This window comes from Tinamus guttatus, unplaced genomic scaffold, assembly GCF_059628265.1.
Source record: "Tinamus guttatus ecotype Peru unplaced genomic scaffold, ASM5962826v1 Tinamus_guttatus_pri_ptg000193l, whole genome shotgun sequence".
Taxonomy (NCBI): Eukaryota; Metazoa; Chordata; class Aves; order Tinamiformes; family Tinamidae; genus Tinamus; species Tinamus guttatus.
The window spans coordinates 1,911,553-1,934,424 of NW_028288727.1; the positions used below are offsets into that span (position 1 = coordinate 1,911,553).

The 22,872-nt window shown below is 34.6% G+C and overlaps 1 protein-coding gene across 1 annotated transcript in view; it reads right to left on the minus strand.

Moving 5' to 3' along the window:
- SEMA3E (semaphorin 3E) overlaps positions 1–22,872 on the minus strand; it is a 127,777-nt gene that overhangs the window by 52,597 nt on the left and 52,308 nt on the right. Inside the window, exons 2-3 of the mRNA XM_088523518.1 lie at positions 9,408–9,568; positions 1,783–1,842 (exon numbers count right to left, since the gene is read on the minus strand). Coding sequence (XP_088379644.1) covers positions 1,783–1,842; positions 9,408–9,568 — 221 coding nt within the window. The remainder of the gene's footprint in view (positions 1–1,782; positions 1,843–9,407; positions 9,569–22,872) is intronic.

Here is a 22,872-nt window from a genome sequence, read left to right on the forward strand (position 1 = left end):
TTTGTAGAATTTTGTTCACCTGAAACTTCTCAGTGTGAAGGAACTAGGCATCATTTGATTTCTATTTCTGAGTGATTTCCAATGCTGATAAAATAATTGCACAAATTAAAAGCTCTCACAGAACAGAATAACAGGTGTTGGTTTTGGCACATGGGATGAGAGCAGAGGGGTTTCATTATTGGCTTGATCCTGATCTGAAAAGTAGGGCCCAAGTATAAGGTGATGCACATCTTGTTAAGATTAGGCATTTCTAATTGTCCTATTTAGTTTGTTATAAGCTTTCTGAAACTGTTTTTATGACTACAGTGCTTAACCTTTTACTGCTACATGATGAGCTGATAACCTCCAAAGAGCTTGTAAAAATGGTTTGTTGTGTTATACACAGTGAGAAGCAAAGAAAAGGCAAAATACCTGAACACTGGAGTACTTATTACACCTTTTAAAGTTCTGCTTAATTCTTTTATGAGCTGAGTAACAGATATCTTGTCAAGCAAAATGAAAGTGGAAACAGTATGGAAACATCAAAAAGTTTTAAATAATACTGATAAGTTTTTTTTTCTGATAATTTATAATTATGAAAAACAGCATCTCAAACTTAGAAATGATACCAATTTTAGGACATAACCCTTAAACAATATATGTTTATGGAGGAAAAAAAAAAAGAGATAAAAATGTAATACAAATGGTTTTGATTCTAATTTAGATTCCTTCCAGGTTGAGCAATTTATTTCACTAAGTACACTAATGAAAATTATTAAGGTTTCCTGGAATTAATTAGCATTATCCATTTGCCGGGTCCCACACATAATTAGATTTCATGTGAGGATCAGAATAATTCCTATTATTTGGCATTGAAATATTCATAGCTTTCACATTTTAAGATATTTTTCTTATGGACTCATTTTCTGAAGTCATGCGATTATGTAAGGATCCATTGCTTTTCTTTGGAGACACAAGACTTCCATAGGGCTGAATGAATGTGAAAACCATAAGTTCTTGAAATCTTCACTTTCATCACAGCACAAATTTGACAAGTTACTACACCAGATTGGGTTATAAAATATAATGATTTGGGGCAATCTTATGAGTCTCAGTGTCTATTTCTGTAAGATGTTAAGGATTTGTTTTCACAGTGACCTCCCTCCAATACTACCACAGGCAAAGTATCAGAAAATACATCCCTTCATGTTGTTGCTATGGAAAAGTAGTGGAGATTTAACTGTGATAACAATCTATGCTAGGGGGTAGTATAAGATAAAGCTCAGGCGTTAAAGTTTTGGACTTATTTAATAATTGTTTTTGTCATAGTTTGAGTTTGAATAATGCAGAAAAAAAGGAAATAATTTTCTATCAAACCCACCTGTAAATCTGAAGATCCAAAAAAGGTCCATAAAAATGCAATAAACCTTTAAGATAATCTTAGAAAGGAGGCGTTCTAGAGAATTTACATTTTAAAGAGAAGAATGTATAAAAAGATTGAGCAAAGAGGATATCCTACGTTTATGGAAAAAAATGGGGACAGATATGGAAGAGGGAAATTAATAAGATAGATAAGAGAAAGTTCAATTATTCAAAAATGTTCATTGCCCACTTATAAGCTGTTTTGAAAAGCAATCAAGATAATCATTTAGTGTATTCATAGTAGTTACATGTTTAAGCTGCAACGCTTAGAGTTGTGTCTGTGCTTTGATCTCTCTGAAGATTAGGGATGACTGAACCCTTGTTTGAGATCAATTATTGGTATCATTAAACCATATTTGATTCGTAATTAATGATACTTACAGCATCTCTTCCTTTAATTATACATTCTTCTGCCTGCAGAGGTGTACTAGGCCAATGGATCTGAAAAAAAATGCATAGAAAATCATACAGCTGGGACCAGGCGTTGTTCAAGGTTAATCCAGCTTTTCCATTACTATTCACGTGAAATATTTATTTAATGTATATGCAATACATTAAACAAAAAATATATAAATATATATATATATAACATTTTATTTATATATATTATATATAAATACATATAATATAAACAAAAATACATTGTTGTTACAGTGTAACAATACAGTTTAATATTTCTTTTTTATGATGGAGCAATTCTCAGGTATTATTCAGATTTTATTCAGATTTACTATTTTCAGGTTTTATTCTTATATATTTATAAAAGTTAAATAACGTAACAAATATTGTTCCTGAAATGTAGCTACTTTCTTTTGGGTAACTCGGCAAACTCAATACTAGCCAATGGAATTCTGAAGGACTGAATAAATGTTTTGTGGAAACTCAGCATTGATAGCCCTGATAAATTTAAAGTGACTTTCAGCAATTTCCCATAAAATATTAATTTCGAAGCAGTGATTTCCTGCTTTAAGTGACACTTAAGGAAGAAGATAGTTTACAGCAAAGTTAATGAGGGTCAGTGATTAACCTCCTGGAAGTAGGATAAGCTTTTCACAGTCAATTACTATAAATGAAGCCAAATTGCACAAGCAGGATTTTTTTTTTTCAGTTAATTTTCAGTTACCTACTGCGTAAAATTTATATGTCATTCCAGATGCATGATTTGTTTTGATAAGAGCAATGTTAAACCATGACTAAATGGACTGGTATGGTGAATTCTTAGAACTTTTAAAAGTGAAAACACAAGCATCACTTGGTGATATCAGGTCCAGCTTAAGCAGAAGAACTTGGAAATTAAGAGACAGGATCAAAGAATGGTTGTCATCATTAAGAAATTTTGTCAATACTCCTGTCAGAAATTATTTCTGTCTGGAAAACATTGGATGGGGGGGCGGAGAGAAGGAGAAAGAGGGAGGAAGGTAATTTTAATTATCTTAGTTTTATGGAATTTAAAATAATCTTAATCTGAGAAAAACTAAGTCATGGGGATAAATCATAAATCCAAGAGGCCTATCAGATAATGATTAAAAGCAACAGATGTGCTGTGTGTGACTGTCAACTTCAGCACCCGTAAGTGCATTGGTCTCAGTGACCAAGTTGAACCATCTGCTTTCAGATAGGATCTAAGTGCTCTAAAGTATATGATATCAAGAACACTTGCTTTGGGTTCCAAAGTCTCATAGTCACTTGTTTATGGCCATTCTCTGCCACGGGGAGAAAATATCTCACCCTTGTTTAGGCTATATATTTCCTCTGAGTATGCTTGGGAGACCTGAACTCTGTTGGAGACCTGTGAGGACACTTCTCTAGCTTCCCACTCAAAGTGTTTCTGGTTCATTCGATGCAAAGCTAGGCATTAGCTTGTTTTTAACCCCAAAGCATTGATTTACAAGTTAGGAGATGTGAGCTCTTGGATCTCCTGAGCCTCGAGATGTTTGTTCCCATTGCTTACAGTTCTCGAATGAGTGCTCTAACAACTGGGTTAGAACTGAGCTTTTACTCACTCCAGTAGTTGCCGTATCTGTGATTCAAGGCAGTATTAGGAACTGGGAAACCACAGAGAGAACAAATAAAAACTCTCGACTCTGTAACCTAATACTGAAGGTGTGTAACTGGTTATTTTTGTATTTTGGTATTTAGTCTCAGTGCTATTCAGGAGATTTTATATACTCATGCTCATTTCAGAGATATGGATTAAATGCGTAAACTGAATTAGGAAAGAAAAAACAAAAAGGGGGCCCACTTTCCCCATTTTCTTCTTCTGAAGGCTGAAAAGCAGCTGCTTGTAAGCTACAATAATTTGGTCCTTCATATACGCTAATGAGGAGAGGGGATGTGTGCACAAACATCTTGCAAAGAAGACAGAAGTCTTTGCTTCCTGGGTGAGTTAACCTCATCAAGAGGCTAATATACAATGCAAGATTCCCTCTGTCACTGTATCCAGTATTATATCTAGTTGCTAGATATCTGCTCTCCAAACTGAATGCTGCATAAATTCTTCTTGAGGTGAAACCCCAGACCTAAAGTGGCTCAGTTACATATCTGTTTCCTATTAGGATGCTTCTCATGACTTATTTTATGGAAAGGTTCCTAATAAAATAAGAGACACAGACGTTTCTCTGTACCTTTTCCACCAGCTGTGGAAAAGAGCATCTCTCTTAGATGCTTGAACTACCTACCTCTAAGACAAGCTCATGCTTGTTGCTTGGAGTAGATGGGTTTAAATTATGATTTTAGTGACATGAACTTCCTGAATAAGCTCTATACAGAACTGATTTTTAAAGACTCATAACTCTTATTAAACTCCTGAGTCCTAGCATAGACGCTAAAAGAGGCTGAAACATCTTTAAGATTCTTTCAGACTAGAGACCAAAATAGATCCTGCACATCAGATTTTGCTTTTATACCAAACTTGAAGATTCATTTTTAAATGTGTTCTGGTTCTAAACATGATATCAAACATTCTATGTGCATAGCAAAACAAAAAAAAAAAAAAAGAAAAAAGAAAAAAAAGAAAAAAATCCTCCATTTTTAGATGGGTTTATGTAATGGAGAACAGCCATGATTTCAAAGAAATTGATAAATGGACATAGGTAGAATTTTATCAATATGCGCTTACCATGTTTTGTAGAATCATAGAATGCTTAAGGTTGGAAGGGACCTCTAGAGATCATCTAGTCCAACCCCCCTGCATACGCAGGGTCACCTAGAGCACGTGGCACAGGACTGCGTCCAAACGGGTATTGAAGATCTCCAGAGAAGGAGACTCCACAACCTCTCTTGGAAACCTGTTCCAGTGCTCTGTCAACCTCACTGTTAAGAATTTTTAATTATTTTTGTGCAATTATTGCAATATTTAATGGGAAGAACTGCACCGCATAGAATCCAGAAACCAATCAGCTATAACAGTAGTCTTTAACCTGAGACATGTTATTTTTCCTGATGCTTGTACTTTCACAGTTATGAAAACTGTCAGCTTTAACTCCTTTTTTTTTTTTTTTTTGGTCAGGACTACAGTCTTTTGGCAAGCTGTCAATAACCATTCTTGGGAAATTGCTCCTGTGCATGTAGACTGGTTTAGTATCCCAGCTGTGTGACTGCATGCTTGACCTTTTGATTTGACATAATTTTTCAAAGCCTGTCACTAGTGCGAGTTACTGTGAAACAAAATTATAAATTGCATATTTAGTTAAGGTTTTGCATCCTGCATCACAATGTTTTTATCTTGAAGACCTTCATGATATAACTTGCTGAACTGAACTGAAAAGATAGAAAAATAAAAGCTACTTTTGAATATACTCTTAATACATGGAATTATAAGGTAGTTGAGAGGTACTCAGCAAATTCAGGTGAAGTAAACAGTTTAATTGTCATTGGGATCCTAACTAGTATCTCCAAACATCTTCACTGTGAAGTCACTAACCTCAAAAAAGTGAGATAGCATGTCTACTGAAAACTATTATCAGGAAATGATATAAGCGTCATAACTTCAGGCCAGAATGGACCACTTTGTGAGCCTGTCTAGATGTGAGTATATGTCAGGGCAATTAAATTTAATTCTACTGTTCTGTATAACTTATGTTTGGATGAAGCACAACTTCTGCAAAAGCATCTGGTTATGACTGGAAGATATTATATGCATTTATCAAGAGATGGAGACAAAACTTGGCTAATGAGAGATATTTCAATAGTTAATCAAACTAAAATTATGCTAAATTATGTACTTCTCATTAAAATTTGAATATAGATGCATTCTTAAATAATATTCAAAGGACCTGCAAGCCAGCACTGTTTTTGTTAACTTTTGTTAAGTTATCGCAGAAGTGAAGATGTATCTATCTTCACTAGAGGTATGAGAAGGAGTGTATGTTATCACTACTCTACGCTGTATCACAACAGAAAGGTCCTAATCTGGAGCTAACTCGCATTAGACCAGAGACAGATGAAACACTGAAATCTCCTTGCACAAGCCTACTGACACAGAGATGAAGTCTTTTCATAGTTAGCTCTTTGCTAGCACTTTGAACAATAAGCTAGGAAGGATGAATATCTGTAAGGAGCTCTCAGACAAGTAGGAAGTGCAGACTATTTTCACTTCTACAAGAATGGAAAAATAGAATCAAAGGTTGTCCTTCTCTATGAGCTGTTATATCAGGGATGGTGAACTACTGGCAGTAGTGGCAGTAGTTCAAGTTTGCTGTCGAGAAAGATCTGCTCTGGCACCAATTACAATGAACTGCAATACTTTTTAAAGTAAATTTGGCACCAGACATCAAAGAAGGTTTTCTATTAGTGTGTTAGATCGTTACAAGCCTTAAAGACTTTGGATCAAGTCCCAAATATGTGCAAAGTTTGATTTCAAATGTGGTATCAAAGGGAATAAGATCCCTAGGGATAGCAAAGGTCACATGGAGGTTACCTCCAAAGCTCTGACTTACAGAAGACTGTAAGTATTTGTATGGCTATGATTTTGTGTAAATATTGATATCCACATTTCATACTCTCCATCATTCCTGCCAGTGGTAGTGTTAGGGCTCTCTTCATACTGGAGCCAAAGCACAAGAACAACAGTGTTTCAAATATTTACGGTACAACAAAACTTCCGTGCTTGTGGTAGGTGGAGAGAGGTACAAAGGATACCAAAAAAAAAAAAAAAAGAGAGAAAGACAGAAAAGAAAAAAATAGACAAAGGAATTATAATTGCTATTCACTTTGTCAATGGAGAAGTAAGATTTTGTATGTTTGCTTAAGATGCCATAGAAAGTTTATGGAACATCTGTGGGATAAACGCAGCTCTCTGGAATCCCCAACCAACAAAAGAATGACAAAAGTAACTTTATTTCCTGAGAGATCTTTGCAATTTCACATATTTGCATTATGTGAAAGGTGTTTACAATAATATATGCTGTATATTGCTAAACATAAAAATGTTTTGCATTTCTGTACACACAGAAAATGTATAATCTATCCTTCAGATTGTTGCTGGATTTTTGAAATTGGAAGAGAACAGGACCTTAGGAAAAAATATGGTCCATTAAATGTTGTTCTTTTTAGAATGCACATCTCATGTGCAAGACAAGATGATTTGGGAGGGTTTTTTTTTGATTACTTTGACTGTCAATAGGACTCAAAGCAAAAGATATTTTACGTCCACTCAACTTGTTTTTCTTTGAGGGATTCTTACTATGCAAATTAGTACTGAATATATGGAGAGTGACTGAGATTTCATACCAGAAGGGATATATCTCTGATTGAGTTTAATTTTATTTCTTTTGAGACAGCATACTTATATTATAAATTGGGAAAAACAAAAAAAAAAAACAAAACAAAACAAACAAACAAAAAAAAAACAAACAAAAAAAGGAATGAAAATGAATTAAAGCTCCAACAATTTTCTAGACTGGAAAAGCAAAAAGTTCTATGAAATCTGCCCCAAAGCTATCAACTCTGTGAAACATCTCTTTTGCATGTAGTGATTCATCCTGTTTACTGGAGAGAGAATAAAAAACAGAAACTAGCCTCCACTCCTACTTTCACTATATTATAGCTGCTGCCTTAGATTAAATAAGATAAAGACTTCCATTTGAAAGGAAAGGTCAAAGGCTAATCAGCATACAAAGGCAACCTAATGAAGAAAATGGGTAATAATGAGTCTCTTGATTCCAGAAACTTCACTCTGTATCTCAGTAATTAAGCTTTGATATAACAGAAATATATTACTCCCCACTTTTGTTGATAACATTGTGGGCCCATCAAGCTGCTGCTGAGTGAAATCAGTCCTGAAGAAACAAGAAAGGGACCTTGATATTTGTATTCAGAGGAGCTAAGGAGCTAATCCCGTGAGGTCATGTTTCAAAACGTGTTAGGTCAAGCCCTATTTATTCTAGTTTCTCATCCTTTGCAAGCAAACAGTCAAGCAAGAAGTGCTTCCACTAATTCATCATACTATACACACAGGTCTCAAGGCAGAGAGTATAGTTTCAGAGTAAATGTCCGATCTTCCATGTAAAAACAACAAGGAGGGCAATGAACTTCAAGAGTGTGTCCAGAAGGGATCATGACAGTTGGGCAAAAGCATAAAATCCTCTATTGTTGTCATGTTCCACATACTAATTTATTGCCAAATAAGGAAGAAGAGGGAAAAGAAGTCATTTTATAGAAACAGCTGCTTCCTAAATATTTTTGTATCCTTACACATCCGTAAATTATTAGAGGACAATTCTTATCAAATGGAAAAACCGTTAACTCATATCTCACTGTAAAGGAACAAAGCTCAGTAGGTTCAATTGCTCTCTGAAGAATTAAAAAGTGTTATCAATATTCCCTTTATGTAGATAAATTCTCCAATAACCTCTGTGACTATTTATATCCATTTTCTCCTATGTAGGATAGACTTTCCCAAGCTGTCCATAAGAAGAAAAAAAAAAGTGTTATATCCATTCACAGTAGTGGAACAAGCACTTGAAAATAGGGAAGCTTGCTTATGGTAAAGTTTATGACGCTGTTGGCATAGGGATAGTGATATTCACTTACAAGAAAGATGGTCAGTGCACTGTGGAACTCGAAAGTCACATTTCTGTGGAGGGACTTTATTTATTTGTTTATTCTTTCATTGAAATAAAAATGAAAAATATATGAGGAAACTTTTTAAAAAAAGAAAACCTTGAAATATTTCAAATATATTTCAAAAAAATATTTCAAAGCATCCTTTATCCATAATCAGGATGGTTGAGGCAGGAGCTGTAGTTCTAACAGCTTCCTTTGCTGCTGAATTCTTCCAGAATTAGCTAGCAAGGACATAAATCAGTAGGGAAGCCAGGGATCTCCCCTTTTCATACTCAGTTCACTTCAATTGCCAGTATGTCAATCAGCTGTGGTTTCTACAATGTGCCAGGCTCTCCAGTAGGATTATGACTTAAGCCATCCCACAGACCACTGAGTAGACTTCAAATGACACTTTCGGTGACTACTTAATAGAATCAGCTTTGAGACAGTGATGCAAAATGCAGCTTCCAAAGAGTAATAAAAGCTAGATGTTGTTCTTTATTTGCTACCATTGAATACCTCTTATAGCTTATGAACTCAAAGGGGTTTTTTTTGAAAAAAAAAAAAAAAAAACCCTCCCGTTTTCTGATTATATGAAATAAATGCTACACAGAAAACTGGGAGAAATTATTCCTTGATTATATATAGGAGATCAGATAAGCACAAATGCTGTGAGATGCTCTAAATTTTAGTAAGCATGTTGAAAAAATATTGAGGAATGGATATTATTAATCCTCCAGACTTCTTCACCTAAAGTGCCTCTTACAGGCTATAACTGGGGGGGGGGGGGGGGGGGAGCACCACAGTAAGTAGTGTATTTTTTCTTAAAGATAAACATGACTTTTATGTTAATCTTTGGACTTCAATGTCTACAAATAGACCCATCAGCTCCTCTCCAACCATGTATTCTGTGCTACACATTGTGCCATAAAGTAAATAATGCATGTATTTTTTTACTCCACCTCGCGGTAGTTGTCGCTGATTCGATCCAAGCTGAGGGAGTACAAGAGGTCTCTTCCTCCCACAAACAGGCGCTCTTGATACTCATCCAGGAGCATGATGTGAAGACCCAGATATCCAAATGGGCTGTGAAAGACTGATGTCCTGTTTAAATCCCAGAGCTCTGAAATACAATCAGAGTGTGCATGATAAATACCAAACAGCTTAGCTTCATGGCTTCATTTTCCTATCCTCCCAGGGAATCAGCAAAAGCTTGTGGGACATTAAAATGCTAATCGTATAATCTTAGAGCAAGAAAGAGACACAAAACACCTGGGAGCAATTTTCAAAACCAGCCAACTCTCCACAAGAATTGTCTGTGGGTCTTTACATCATAACCTTTGTGCTCAGTGTATCAGGAGACGGGGATAGGGGGAGATAAGTTTCCTCTTTTAACATTTTCCGAAAAGGAAAAAAAAAAATGTTTTCTAATGCAAATGGGAATCAAAGAATGAATGGAGGGAAATTGAAAAATTACTGGAAACCATCTCCTTGTCTTTCCCTCAGGCTTGGCAAACTACAGATTTTTATTGTAGTCTCAGTGTTGTTCTGGGTCTGTTTATGGGACTATATGATTGCTTGCCTTAAGCCCAGCATTGTCTCCATTAAATTCTCTGAACATACTAGCACTTAAATCAGCAAGAACAGTATAAATCCTGTAAAATTAATATTCATATTTTTCAAAGTGATTGCTGATTTGTCCAAGAAATGTGCTGAGCAGTTAAGGGGAACTGGAGCTTAACTGTACATGATCCAGGCTCAAGTTGCTTCCACAGAGAAAGGGAAATTCATCCTGGGTAATGTTGCAGAAACTTGGAAACAGGTCTCAGGAAGAAAGACAGGAGCAAGCACAGCAAAGAAGTCTTTCTTCACTCTCAGGCAGATGGTGTGGTCTGCCAGGCAACAGGTCTGAAAGCCTGGAAACCATTTTGCTGCCTTTTGCAAGCCTCAATAGCAGCCTTAGGACTTCATCAAGGGGGTAGCAAAGCTGGCTTTGGGGGACTTGCTTCTCTGAAAAAAACAAAAATCAGTCCTGGTGAAAGGGACTAAATTCCCATTGGCTGGTCCTCAGAGCTATTATGCCTGGGGCTAACTTTGGCTCTTGTTTAGATGTGGCCTAGCAGCTGATGATGGAAGATGTGGGATATCCACGAACTAGAGGAGACACCAAAGAGCACATCATTTTGGTGGTGCCACATCAGCATCTACTCATGCGTTCACGTGATACCCTTTCAACCATGCACAAGCCACAGCTGCTCTGTGAGGGGCTGGTTTTGCATGTTGGAGGAAGTCTTCACATGGATACACCATTACGGCACCCATTGAGATCATAATCTGTGTGGCTTGGTTTTCAGAAATGGAAATTATTATTGGTGTTATACAAATGATAAGAGAATTTGGTAATAAAACAAATCAGCCTATTTCTTAATTCAGGTCAGAGTCCAAGCTAATTTCTGAAAGCTATTTGCCTAGATAATAAAATTTACCTGAAAGGAGTGATAACAGAAATTCAGCCGTACAACTAATTTCATTTCTGAGATTTAATAGGTTCAGAGACTGTAGGGGGTTAAATAGCTGTCTAATTTTAATAAAGTCTAGGCTTTCCATAGCATTTTTTTTTTACAATATTGTTCAAAGCACTTTGAAACCAGATACAATTAGTCTGTCTTGGGATATGGAGAAAGTCATAAAGAAAGATCACGATAGAGTGCAACAAAATCCCTTTTGTCTGCATGTAATATACTGACCAGAGAATATATATGCATATATTTGGCAGAGATACACTGAGCATTGCATAGCTATGTGGAGATGTTGCTCTCAAAGAAAGCTGCTCTCACCTATCAAATCCAGCAAATAGTTGTTTCTGAAGAGCACTACTCATTTGTGATCAGATTAGAAAGGAGATAAAAGCAGCACTGAAAATATTCTTTTTGTTCTTAATAAAGCACCAATTGTTTTTATTTGTAAGAATATATATCATCCATTATGATTCATTTAATAGTCAGTCCTGGTTTTAGGAAATTTGAATTTTAAACTTTTAGTCATACAGCAGTCAAAGAAGAGACACCCTGATGGCTATTGCTGATTTATTTTCATGTTGTCCTAGAGATGAACTTTTCATAAGTGAGGCAATATTTCTTTACATACATCAGTGATATCAGTCATCTGCTTGCAATGAGAAGCATGATGAACAATTCTGCACCTAATCATGTAAACTGGAAAGTATTCACCTAAGATTCAGTATTGCTAAGTACACCTGCATCTCTGATTGTCTTAAATGAAAGTTGAGAATATTAAACACCTTTCAAGATCAGACCTGCAAGAAAGTATTTCTAGGATTCCCCTCAGTATACAGGCATGTTTTTGCAATGAGTGTAGAGACCAGTACAGATGTGAACCTGACATCTGCAAAGGCAGAAAAACATCAAGCCAAGGGACCTGGAGAATGTTATTATTATTATTTTTTTTACCTAAACACAAATGTACAGTGGATTTCTGGCCTTTGTGATATTAACATGGTGTAGAAAAATAGCGCAAGGAAACTTCTGAACGTCAGGACTCATCTAGAGAATATGTGGACTATCTCAAATAGTGTATAATGGTGCTAAATAACTATTATGTCCAGGCAACTGAATTTCACCATGATTTGGTTTAATATAAGTGACCTCAGACAACTGCCTTCATGTGTTATATTCTTTCAGCAAAGCTAGTTATCTTGGAGGAAGCACTGTGGGAACTAAGCTGTATAGCTTCCAGACTTGCTGTGGCCGCAGGTCACATAGACTTCACATTTATTTCAGGGAGTGTCAGCTCATGGACCTTTGCACTTTGCAGTGTTGTACCTTGGGACATTAAAACCAAGATACAATTGGAAATGAGGCACTTAAGTTCAAAATTGCAGCTAAGCAACTTTCCCCCAAATCTGCTCTCAATTTGTGTCTGACCTTGAAGATGCTTATAGTCACAAGGGTCACCTTGTAACTGTGAGGTTCTCAAGGTGGCAAAAGCTGTGCTCCTGGCCATGTCCATATCCTTAGTTCGAAAAACTTATTTCCTAGATCATACCAAACTTAAGCGTAATTGAAAGCCAAGAAATTCTTCTCACTAATCCTAAACTTCAGTTATGCGGAGACCAGGTGCAACTGCAATTTTCCTTGCGAATCTGCCCAGTGCTGTATAACATTTTTAGAATATTCTAGTGGTTTAATCAGTCACCTGAGAAATGGCAAGCATGGGTTCCATTTCCTTTTCTAAATGGATTGAAACCAAGATCCTTCTCTTGCCATAAAGAACTCTTAATAACAAGCTATTAGCTACTAGAATGGAAGGGAAGAACGGATGCTTTCTCCGTTTCCTGTCAAAGCTTTACAACAAAATAACAAGTATTCAGGCTTCAGGAAAAGTGAACAAGCAGGAGCATGACTCTACTTTAGTAGTTAAATTGCTTCACTGGGAAAGAAGAAATGAATTCTGGCCCTTGTTCTCAAAATAGTCTATTCATTTAACAGTCAATGGATAAAGCATACAAACGATTCCAGAACATGGGCTAGAAGTTCTGGGCTCCTCTCTCCCGTGGCTAAAAATTTCAGGCTTTTTATTGAGTTTCTATAGATTTCTGAGACAAAAACTTTTGTTTTTCTCATAACGTACACTCTACAAAAATCTTATATGAAGAAATCAAAAGGAAGAGAAAAAAGAGGAAGATTTGTTCAGGGAGAGTATATAGACCATGCTTAACACATAAGGCAGAAAAGGAAAACCCATCAACCCTACTCTGTGTTTTAATTAAATGCCTCAGTGTACTGATCAGTAACTTTGACAAAGTGATACTTAGCTACTCTGTTATACTGTACTGAGTGCTTTGCCCTTCTTATTTTAGAGGTGTGCACCATAAGTAAAAATGCACCCTTATGGTATGAACAATATTTTACTCAAAAAAATAAACGACCGTTTCAATATTTACATATTCCTAATTGATCCACTTCACTTACAAAGAAAGCCTTAAAGTAGAGTATGGGCTGTTAGATTATATTTCATAAGAGAGCTATAAATGGAACAAATCTTGCTTTTTTTTTTTCTTCTTCTTCTTTATATGCATATAAATCTGCACGTTTGTTATCTGTCTGCCAGAGCTTGCTGTCAAATATTCATAGTGATCTCACTTACCATACTTTTTATTGCAATCTACTCCATTGTTCATATTGTATCCTCTTTGACAAGGATTCATTAAGCTATGTTATTTACATTCATAATAGCTGATTTCTCAAACGTTTTTATGATCAGCATCTAATTCTTTCAGGCTCCTAAGACAATTCTATTAGAAAATAATGAACTAGACCACTCTTTTATTATGCTATCTCAAGATTTTAAAAATTTAAATTCTTGAAAACTAAAACACATTCAGAATATTAAATGCAGAAACCTTCCTGGTGCAGAATAGAGCAGTCTATAGTGGAATTATACTCAGATATAGCCAGAGTATAGAGAGTTCTACTTCTCCAGTATAGCAGATTTTCAGAAATCAAGTGTTTAGTGAAGAGGATAGGCTTTAAATTTGAGTATTAAAAAATATCATTAGAAACTCTTTTCCCCCCCTCCCTAGGGAGTTAAAGCTGCTGTTGCTCTGCTCTGTTTTTTAAAAGCATTACATCACCACAATTGCACAGGTCTATTGCTTTTGCCCTTTTTCGCCCTCTCATAAAAATCCTTGGTTCCCCTTTTAAATCCTATAGAAATATAGTCTCACCTCCCACACTACTTAATTCTGCAGAACATTCTTCCGGCAAAGATGTTTTCCAGATGCAGGGCACTGACAAATGAGTCTGGCACTTTTAACATGCTGAGTATGTAAGGTGGACATGTCAAAGCTGCTTTACCCTTTCTAGCCCCATCAATAATGTGAAAGAGCACAGATTACAGGATATAAGTTTTGAGTAATGTGAACACCTCAATGACATTTAATGTTATCAACTGTCAGCATATTCCTGGAATATAGATATTATAGTGGATCAGATTTTGTGATAATTTGGCAAACCTTATGTAATTTTTGATTTTTTTTGCATAACTAAGTGATAAAGAAAACTTGCTTACGCGTGACAAGACAGGGACAGAAACAGAAAGAGAAAAAACAAACAAACAAATAAAAACCCCAGTTGCATAGTGAATCAGTCTGAAAGATCAGTAATGCAGCTTATGAATTACAGGTTAACAGTAAGATCAGCAAATGCAAGTATCCTTCAGTTTTTAACCACCAGTATTTTAAGGCAGATTCAAGGGTACTCTAACGACTCATCCATCATCAGGACAAAAATATAATCTTACAAGTGGCTAGATCATTCTGACAAGGTTAGGCCCCCTAACTGGCAATATTCCATATAAAATTAGTAACAGCAGGCAGCAGTTTTCCTCTCTGGGAAAAACAAAAAAGAAGAAAAAAAAATAAACAAAAAAAACCCTCATCCTCAAAACTATATTGGTTAATATGAGCTAAGGCATTAGCAATGTCCTGTCCTTTGGGATGCTCACACTCTTCTATCCTGCTGCCACAAGAACTGCAGGGTAATGGCAGTGGGTGCTACGCAGTGAAGATGGGCACTAGCTCAGGTGTCTGAACCAGATTATAGAATCATTATGGTTGGAAAAGACCTTCAAGATCATTGAGTCCAACCATCTTCATTTTTCTGCAAATTGGAAAATGTTTTAACTTGGACACATAATAAATCACTGGGCATATTTCTGTTTCTACTGCTGCTCAGATTATGACAGAAAAAAAAATTCAGTGGAATGTGAAAACCTTTAACATGTCTAATCTTGTTAGCTCCCATCTGATGCTCTATTTTTATATGCCGTATCTTGGAACCATTTTTTTCTTTTCTCTAGTGGAAAAATATCATAGTCAGTAAAAGACACTCTAACTGTTCAGTTTTTGTTCTTAAACAAAGGTAACCATTACAAATCTACCAAGGCACATAGTATTGATAGGCCACATACTGCTGGAAAACAAAATGTATGTTTATACAGCATTTCATGATGATTCTGCTTCTTGTTAGAAACTTCCAAAATGAAATCATACATCAAACTAAAAATAATATCACATTTGCTCTTTGTACAACATGAATATATTGCATTTTTAAGACATATTTGCAGAAGCACATTCTAGGGCTATAAAAATATCTACTATTTGACCTAATTTTACTAATTCTTAATAGTAAATTGAATGCAGTATAATAAATTATTATTGTTATTCAATCCAAGCTATCTAGTAATGATGGCCAATTTACCAAATGTCTTAAAAGAACGTTTCTTTCTAAAACCATCTGAAAGCATTTACAATGACCCCTTAATGTCAGTGTAGGTTGAAGGACTTTTTTTTTCTTTTTTTTTGTGACAGTAAGATATGTGATCCTACCAGATTCTGGATCTTATTTTTCATTTTAATTACATCAGTACAAAGCCATGTAGCATCTGATATAAGGATCCAGATCCTGGATTCTTAATTAATTTAAATTAAATTCATTAATTAAATTCATTAATTTGAGCAAGGCAACCACAGCAATATATTAAATAGCTATGAAGCAAGCTATAAATAGTATATTTTCCCCACCCCTTAAGTTTTCCTGTTATTTTGTCTGAAACTGAGAAACTACATAGAGGATAAAATCCACACATTCGCAGCACATTTCTAGTGGACGGGCATTCAGAACTCACTCTTTTTTTTTTTTTCCCAGAGATTTTAAGTGAAACTTTCTATAATGATACCATATTTATTTCCAGTTATGTGGATATTCCTTGCATACTGATGGATCATTCTGGTTTTGGATTCATTTCAAAGGTAGGTAGCAAATGCTGGCAAGTGTCCAAACCAGATTCTACATTCATGATGTCCTGTGCATACTACCTGGGACTCTCTTCTCAGAGGAAGAAAAAAAGATTTGATTTTAGAATGTGATTTTTCTCAGAAAATATACGCACATAACACCAGAGTGTTCTCTACAAGTGCACTTTAGAAAGATGGTTGTGATTGAAAATATAAAACTATATTCCTTGCTCATAGTAAATAACCCAATTGATGTTACAAGCCCTCCGATTTCTGTCCAAACTACAGTAAATGTTTAAATCATGTGACTAATATTAAACTACTGTAACTAAGTAAAATTTTCAATTGATCTTTTTAAACTCTATCTCTTTAATAAAGCATTTTGAAAACTGATGGTAATAATAATGTTATAGATTATTATTATTATTATTATCAGGACTGTCTTCTTAATAAATAATGCATGTTAGAAATTTTGAGGAACTCCCTTTAAGTAATATAAATAGAAAATACACAATATGAAATTATCTAAAGGTAACCCAAACATTCCTTAAACAGTCTTTGAGCACATTACCTACATCATTCAAAGCATTTCTTAAAAAAAAAAAAAAAAAGGAAAAGGAAAAAAAATAAACATATCCCAAAGTCTTCTTTAAATTATACTCACAGAAATGTTTTACATTATGCTTAATATCTTAATAGTGTTAACAAGTGAAAGAATCAATTTATAAAACTCTTGTGTTTTAGAAGATACATATGGTTCAAATAATTGCAGCCCTCTTCTGATGAAACACAGACAGTCCAGTCTCTTGAGTTGATTTATTAAGGTGTGCCACTTACTTACTACATGCTTATTACCACACCAATCTAGAAACAGTAGAAATCTTTCTACAGACAGTTCCAGTGTTTTGACAGAAAGAGAATCTGGTGCTTTCATTTAAAATGAAGATGCCAAAAGTCAGGGTTTTATTCTATTCAAAATGACTGTTAAATTGAATTTCCTTTGAGAAGATGGATAAAAATGATCTACCCAAGTGATTTTTCAGGGGCATATGCTCTCGGGCAGGATGGCATGTGATTGACAGCCCACGTAAGGCTATCTGGAACCGTCAGGATGATAAAAAACAGAATGAAGGAGAGAGGAGGCATTGTTAGGCAAGCAGAAGCAGAGGGAAAACTCAGAGGGAAAGAACTGAAAAGATGAAAGGTAACTTTTAAGTTATTTTTTTTCTGCCAAATCAATTACTCACAGGAGAGTCTGAGATATTGGCATACTGAGGTATTCCCAAAGGTGAGTTTAAAGAGATTTACTACAACTCATACACTGAAATAAGCTCCTGTTTTACAGAGAAAGAGTAGTAAATATTCACTTATGCAAATGAAAGGAACTAGAAATCACCTTTAGGTTTTTGGGGTTTTTTTTTTCAACTGAACAGCATAGATTCTCCAGAAAGACTTAATTCACAGGTAGCAGCCAGGTATTCAGCTGCTAAACATCAACATCTTCAGAAGACCTAAACAATTTGAGCATTTGGCCCTGAAGTATATGTGATTTGGTTCTGCTTTTCTGATGTATCCCTATTACCTTTGACTATTTTGTGAAAATCAAAGGTCTATTTGTTAACCTGACTTTTAAATTTTTTTTTTCAAGGAAGCGATTCAAGTTTTCCTATACTCTAGATGTCCATTCAGTTTTTGCTTTCTTTAGAAGGTGTTTAGAAGGTGCCTAATTAGAGATACTTATCCAGCTGTCAGAATGAGAGAGACTGGCATTACTGAACAGCAATTTTTGTTTCCTTCATATAAACATCTAAAATACAGAATCCAAAAGTGGCCGTCTCTATACCCTGAATTTTGAGGAAGCCTAGTAGGTTTTAGACAATTAAATGTAGGTGAATTCTGTCCCCAAATGTATTCTATGTGTTCTGTCTTAAGGACTGGTAATTATAAGCAGTGCAGAGAAGAGTAATGTGTAGAGATAATTGTTCTTAAGAATCCTTGCTGTCTCTATTTCTTCTCCCCCGTTATACCTATCTACAAAATGCGCAGTAGGTTAAATGCTTTGGAAGAAAGAGCGAGAGGAATGCTTTTATTTGAATAACTTGGGACACACATTTCAGAATCAATAGGGCTTTGCAAATAATAGCAATCAGAAAACTGAGACATGCTTCTGCTGTTTGACTTTGGGCCAGCACAGCTCAAGAGTGTAGATGTAAAGCAGTGTAACTGGAGAAGAAATGTCAACTTTGGGCAGCTATTAATGGTCACATAACTATCATGAGTTCTATTAGAACAGTTGCATATTATCCTTAAACCTTCACAGATATATGTACCTCTCCCACACATTTTTCATTTCTCTTTCTGGCAAATTTTTCAAGGCATAGAGAAAATCCTACAAAGCCTATGCTCAAAGCCTACTAAACTGGGATTTAGTTGCCTAAGAGTTAAATCCAATTAAATCTATTTTTATCTTGTTAAGTAAACAAGGTAAATAATAATTTCTTGTTTAACAGTTTATCAGACTTTTGGTATAAAAAATATTTTTCCTCAGTGACCGTCAGTAAGTTAGCGCAGTAAAATGGGTAGAAATTTGCCAGAGCACCTACTAGTGTTAGGGAACAGTTCCCACTGAATTTCAGGTGTAATTTCCTAAGCCCTTCCAATGGTTTTCAAAGAATGCTCTAAGGTAGTCAAAGCTGTCAAAATACAGAGAAATCTACATGTACTATGAAAATATCCTTGAATTACAAGTAAAATTACAAGTATGCCTACATTCAACCTGATGACAATCATAAAAAAAAAAATCTGAACACCATTTTAGTATTATCTTGCCCTGATTCATTTCACATAATACACACTATGCACATTTAGTAAACCTCTGCTATTTCCTTCTTTATTGTACCTTTAGAAATTCATTGCAGTGTTTGGTTGATTCATAATCTCAACTTCAGATTTGGGGGGGATCAACCTATCTTTTGATATTAAAGATGATTTTATGGTAGGTAAAACATGAGTTATTAACATTAATAGCCATTAAAATACTGATTTCTCACAAAGGCTGTTTTGTTATACATTTCAGAGATTCTATAGAGGTTGATACAGCAGCTTCACCTTTGTGTATTAAAAAAATGTGTAGAAAGTCATAATGGTCTATGAATTAGAGTTTTCAATCTAATCTAATTGGAAGGCACAGGCACAAAAATAAGAAGAAAGCAGTATTTTTGTTATGGATGTGAAAATTTCCATTCTGGGAAAATAGGAAGGCCAGCTTCAGTTTCCACCATATTCCACAAGGTTTGGATTCAGCACTGCATGATTTGTACAAATCAATCAGAAAACATTTTGGAAACATCATATTTTGAATGCAAGCACAACGGAGGGCTTGCATGACTAATAACCTGAGATGAGAATTTGTCTTTAACAAAAGATATCAGATACACACAAGATACATGAAACAGAAGGCATTTCTTTTCTGATGCTGAAAGAATTTTTGAAGCTTTGAAAAATTTATTCATCCTAAACTGCAACAAAATGTTCAAATACTGAACATTTTGAAGTACTGAGAAAGCCTGTTATTTTCAGTTCAAGTTAATGTAATTATTTTGATATTTTTGCTGTATTTTGTTTTGATAAAAGCTGCTTCATGTTTTTATGTTAATTACAATTTCAAAATAAGATGCTATTTTATCAAAATAGTACTCAATTTAAAACCTACAAATCTCCCTTTTTCTGTCAAAATAGCAGTTAAAGAAAACATAATCTTTGTAGTGATAAGATTCAATTTGCATGATAACACAATAATGTTTCATAAAAAAGAAAAAGAAGATCAATAACATCATAAAAGAACTTCTGTATATAGTAAAGTACCTAGGGCTATTTGTCTTGTAATAATTAAACTCTCTTAAAATTCTTAGCTACTTGTGAGACCAAAATACTTATGAAAATAAGGTGTTTCATTATTTCAACTAATAATATTTTTTTCATGGTACTATGTAGAGGTGAAAAGATGTAGAGAAGAAAGACATCTGGAGGACAAAATTCAGAAACTTTTTACAGGGTGTACAAGGCCTCTTTTGAGGTGTTATGATTATGTCCAATAATAGTTTTAATGTGAAGATGAAAAAAAGAATGTAGATTTTCAAATATGCCAAGTACCATATTACATGACAGTCTGACAGCAGACTTTTGTTTGTTTGTTTAAAAGGCAATGTAAACAAGAAATGTATATTCTTAATATTATTAATGAGCAAAAGAATTCTGAGGATAAGTTAATTTTATAATACATGATGCACATTGGTTCAGTATTTATACCTCAGGATACAATTCTACATTCCTATGGGAAAGATGTAAAAACAGTATCATGAACTGTATGCACTAGCTTGTCATGGAATAATATATTTATCAAAACTGTCACAAGTAAGCACACTTAGGAATGAATAGCTCCTACACATATATTATTTAACTGAAAGCTATTTAATTGTTTATATTATATTTCATAAATACTTTAGTGGAAAATGTTACAGTTAAGTAGTTCTGCCATTTACTATACAAGTTTGAAGTTCATGGGAATTTTCTCTCTTTAAGAATAAGAATAAAAAGAAAGTAGGAAAAACATCAGAACATATTCATTTGTTTAGATGGATATGCAACATTATTTATGCCAGCTTTACTCACAGAAGTACTGTCTACCTGAACCGTTTCTGTTTACAACAGACTGTCTTGCAGAAGTATATATTTCTCAACATAAGAGCTACATAAATGACTCTTACATACCAGTGAATGGCTGACATTAAGAAAGAACATGGATCATGATGTGTTATACGTATGCCATAAAAAACTACATGAAAATGATCTTCATTTCATCTTCTCTAATTACTTGCACTTGTGCAAGTTGAGTGAAAGTTGAGTGCAAGTTATAAATCATTATGTCTCCATTTTAAACTGTTACAAGCACTGGAAACTAAAGTCATTAAAATGGAGGACAATATCCATGTTTTTGAAATTAAAAAAAAAAAAAAAAAAAAAAGGAGAGAGAGAGAGAAAGCAATACAGCAAGAATAAGCTTTGTAATTGTGTAAGGTCATCTGACAAATAATCTGAAAGCCACATCTATCAGCTACAGAGTAATCTGCAAAGGCAAGCACCAGAACTCCAATTAAACAAGAATGGGAGGAAGCATTTGACAGTCTGCTTTTGTTAATAGCCTTGAATTAGTTGGAAAAGAATTAGCTATACTTCAGGGTTTTCCACCCCATCTTCATTTTCCATTATACAATTTACAGGACAGTTTTCTACATGCGCACAGTGAAACAGATGCAAGGCCATTTGCTGGACATTATATCTTTCTCGGTAAAATAATTCTTTCCAAAGGTAAGACAAAAAATACTGATGGTACTAAAATCAATGCCATTTGGCAACAACTGTGTTTTCTCTATCAGTTGTTTTGCAAGTCATCATCAGTATCTGAGTAGCTTTAGAAAGTGCTAAGTAATTATTGAGATCAACAGTTTTTCTTCCATAATAAAATTTAGCTTGAGGTAATTCATAGCTCTTTTTTTTTTTTTTTTTTTTTTTTTTTTAGTATCTCTGCCTCAATAATTAAATAATTCCAGAGAACTTGAAAGTTTGAAATCTCTATTTCCTTTACTGTGAAATTCTCAGAATCTCTGGATCTTCTAGTGAATTCAGTACTAGTCTTACGTACCGAATTCACTACAAAATTAACCTACTGTCCCTTGCTTTTAGAAGGTTTATAAACATCAGAGTAGAACAGAAGCTGTACCTAAAAAGAATTTATTTTCACTGTATATCTGTTTGTGGTTGACTACAGTAAGGGTTTACATGTGGTTTTAAGGCAGCAGTCCAGGGAATGTCTGTGCTGAAATCTAGAATGCCTTTTTTTGGCATATATACTTGAATTTGTCACAGCAGTTTTTTTTTTACTTCAGCTAAGCTTAGCTGTCCCTACGTTTCCTCAGTCAAATATCCTGGATGTGTTCTAGTGACCAACATAAAAATTATGCCAACATTTACACATTTATATCAATATATATATATACTTCAGTTCTTTTACACTGATTATGAGTCTTGAAATACCATCCTCTGCTTTGAGTAAGTTCTAGTAAAGACATCTAAGGAATCTCTTCATCTTAAATATTTGCTCTAGCTTCTTTTTACGTTCTTGTACTAGAGAGTTTTAAATGAAAAAACAAGAGCTAAGGTCTGGAATAATCTTGCAAATATTCAGAAGTTTAATTATCCTAAAGTTCTGAGGAATTTTGCATCATTTACATTTAATCATCTTCATTTGTCTTCCAATACTACCCAATTTTGACTTTTGATCCCAGGACTCAACACAGAGATATAATCACTAAATTTTTCATCAAGCCACAAAGCCTGTGCAAGTACTGTCATTTATTTATTTATTTATTTTCCTGAGCTTTTTATGAGTCTTCGTATTCTATACAAATAGAGTGTAAAGTCTATGACGAATCCATAAATGGATATATTCAATGTAGTTAGAGATTCAGATTTGAATATTGCATTTAGTGTTAGTATCTCCAGACAAATTCTGTAACATTCAAGGAAGATGGAATAAAGGAGGACAGCATAAA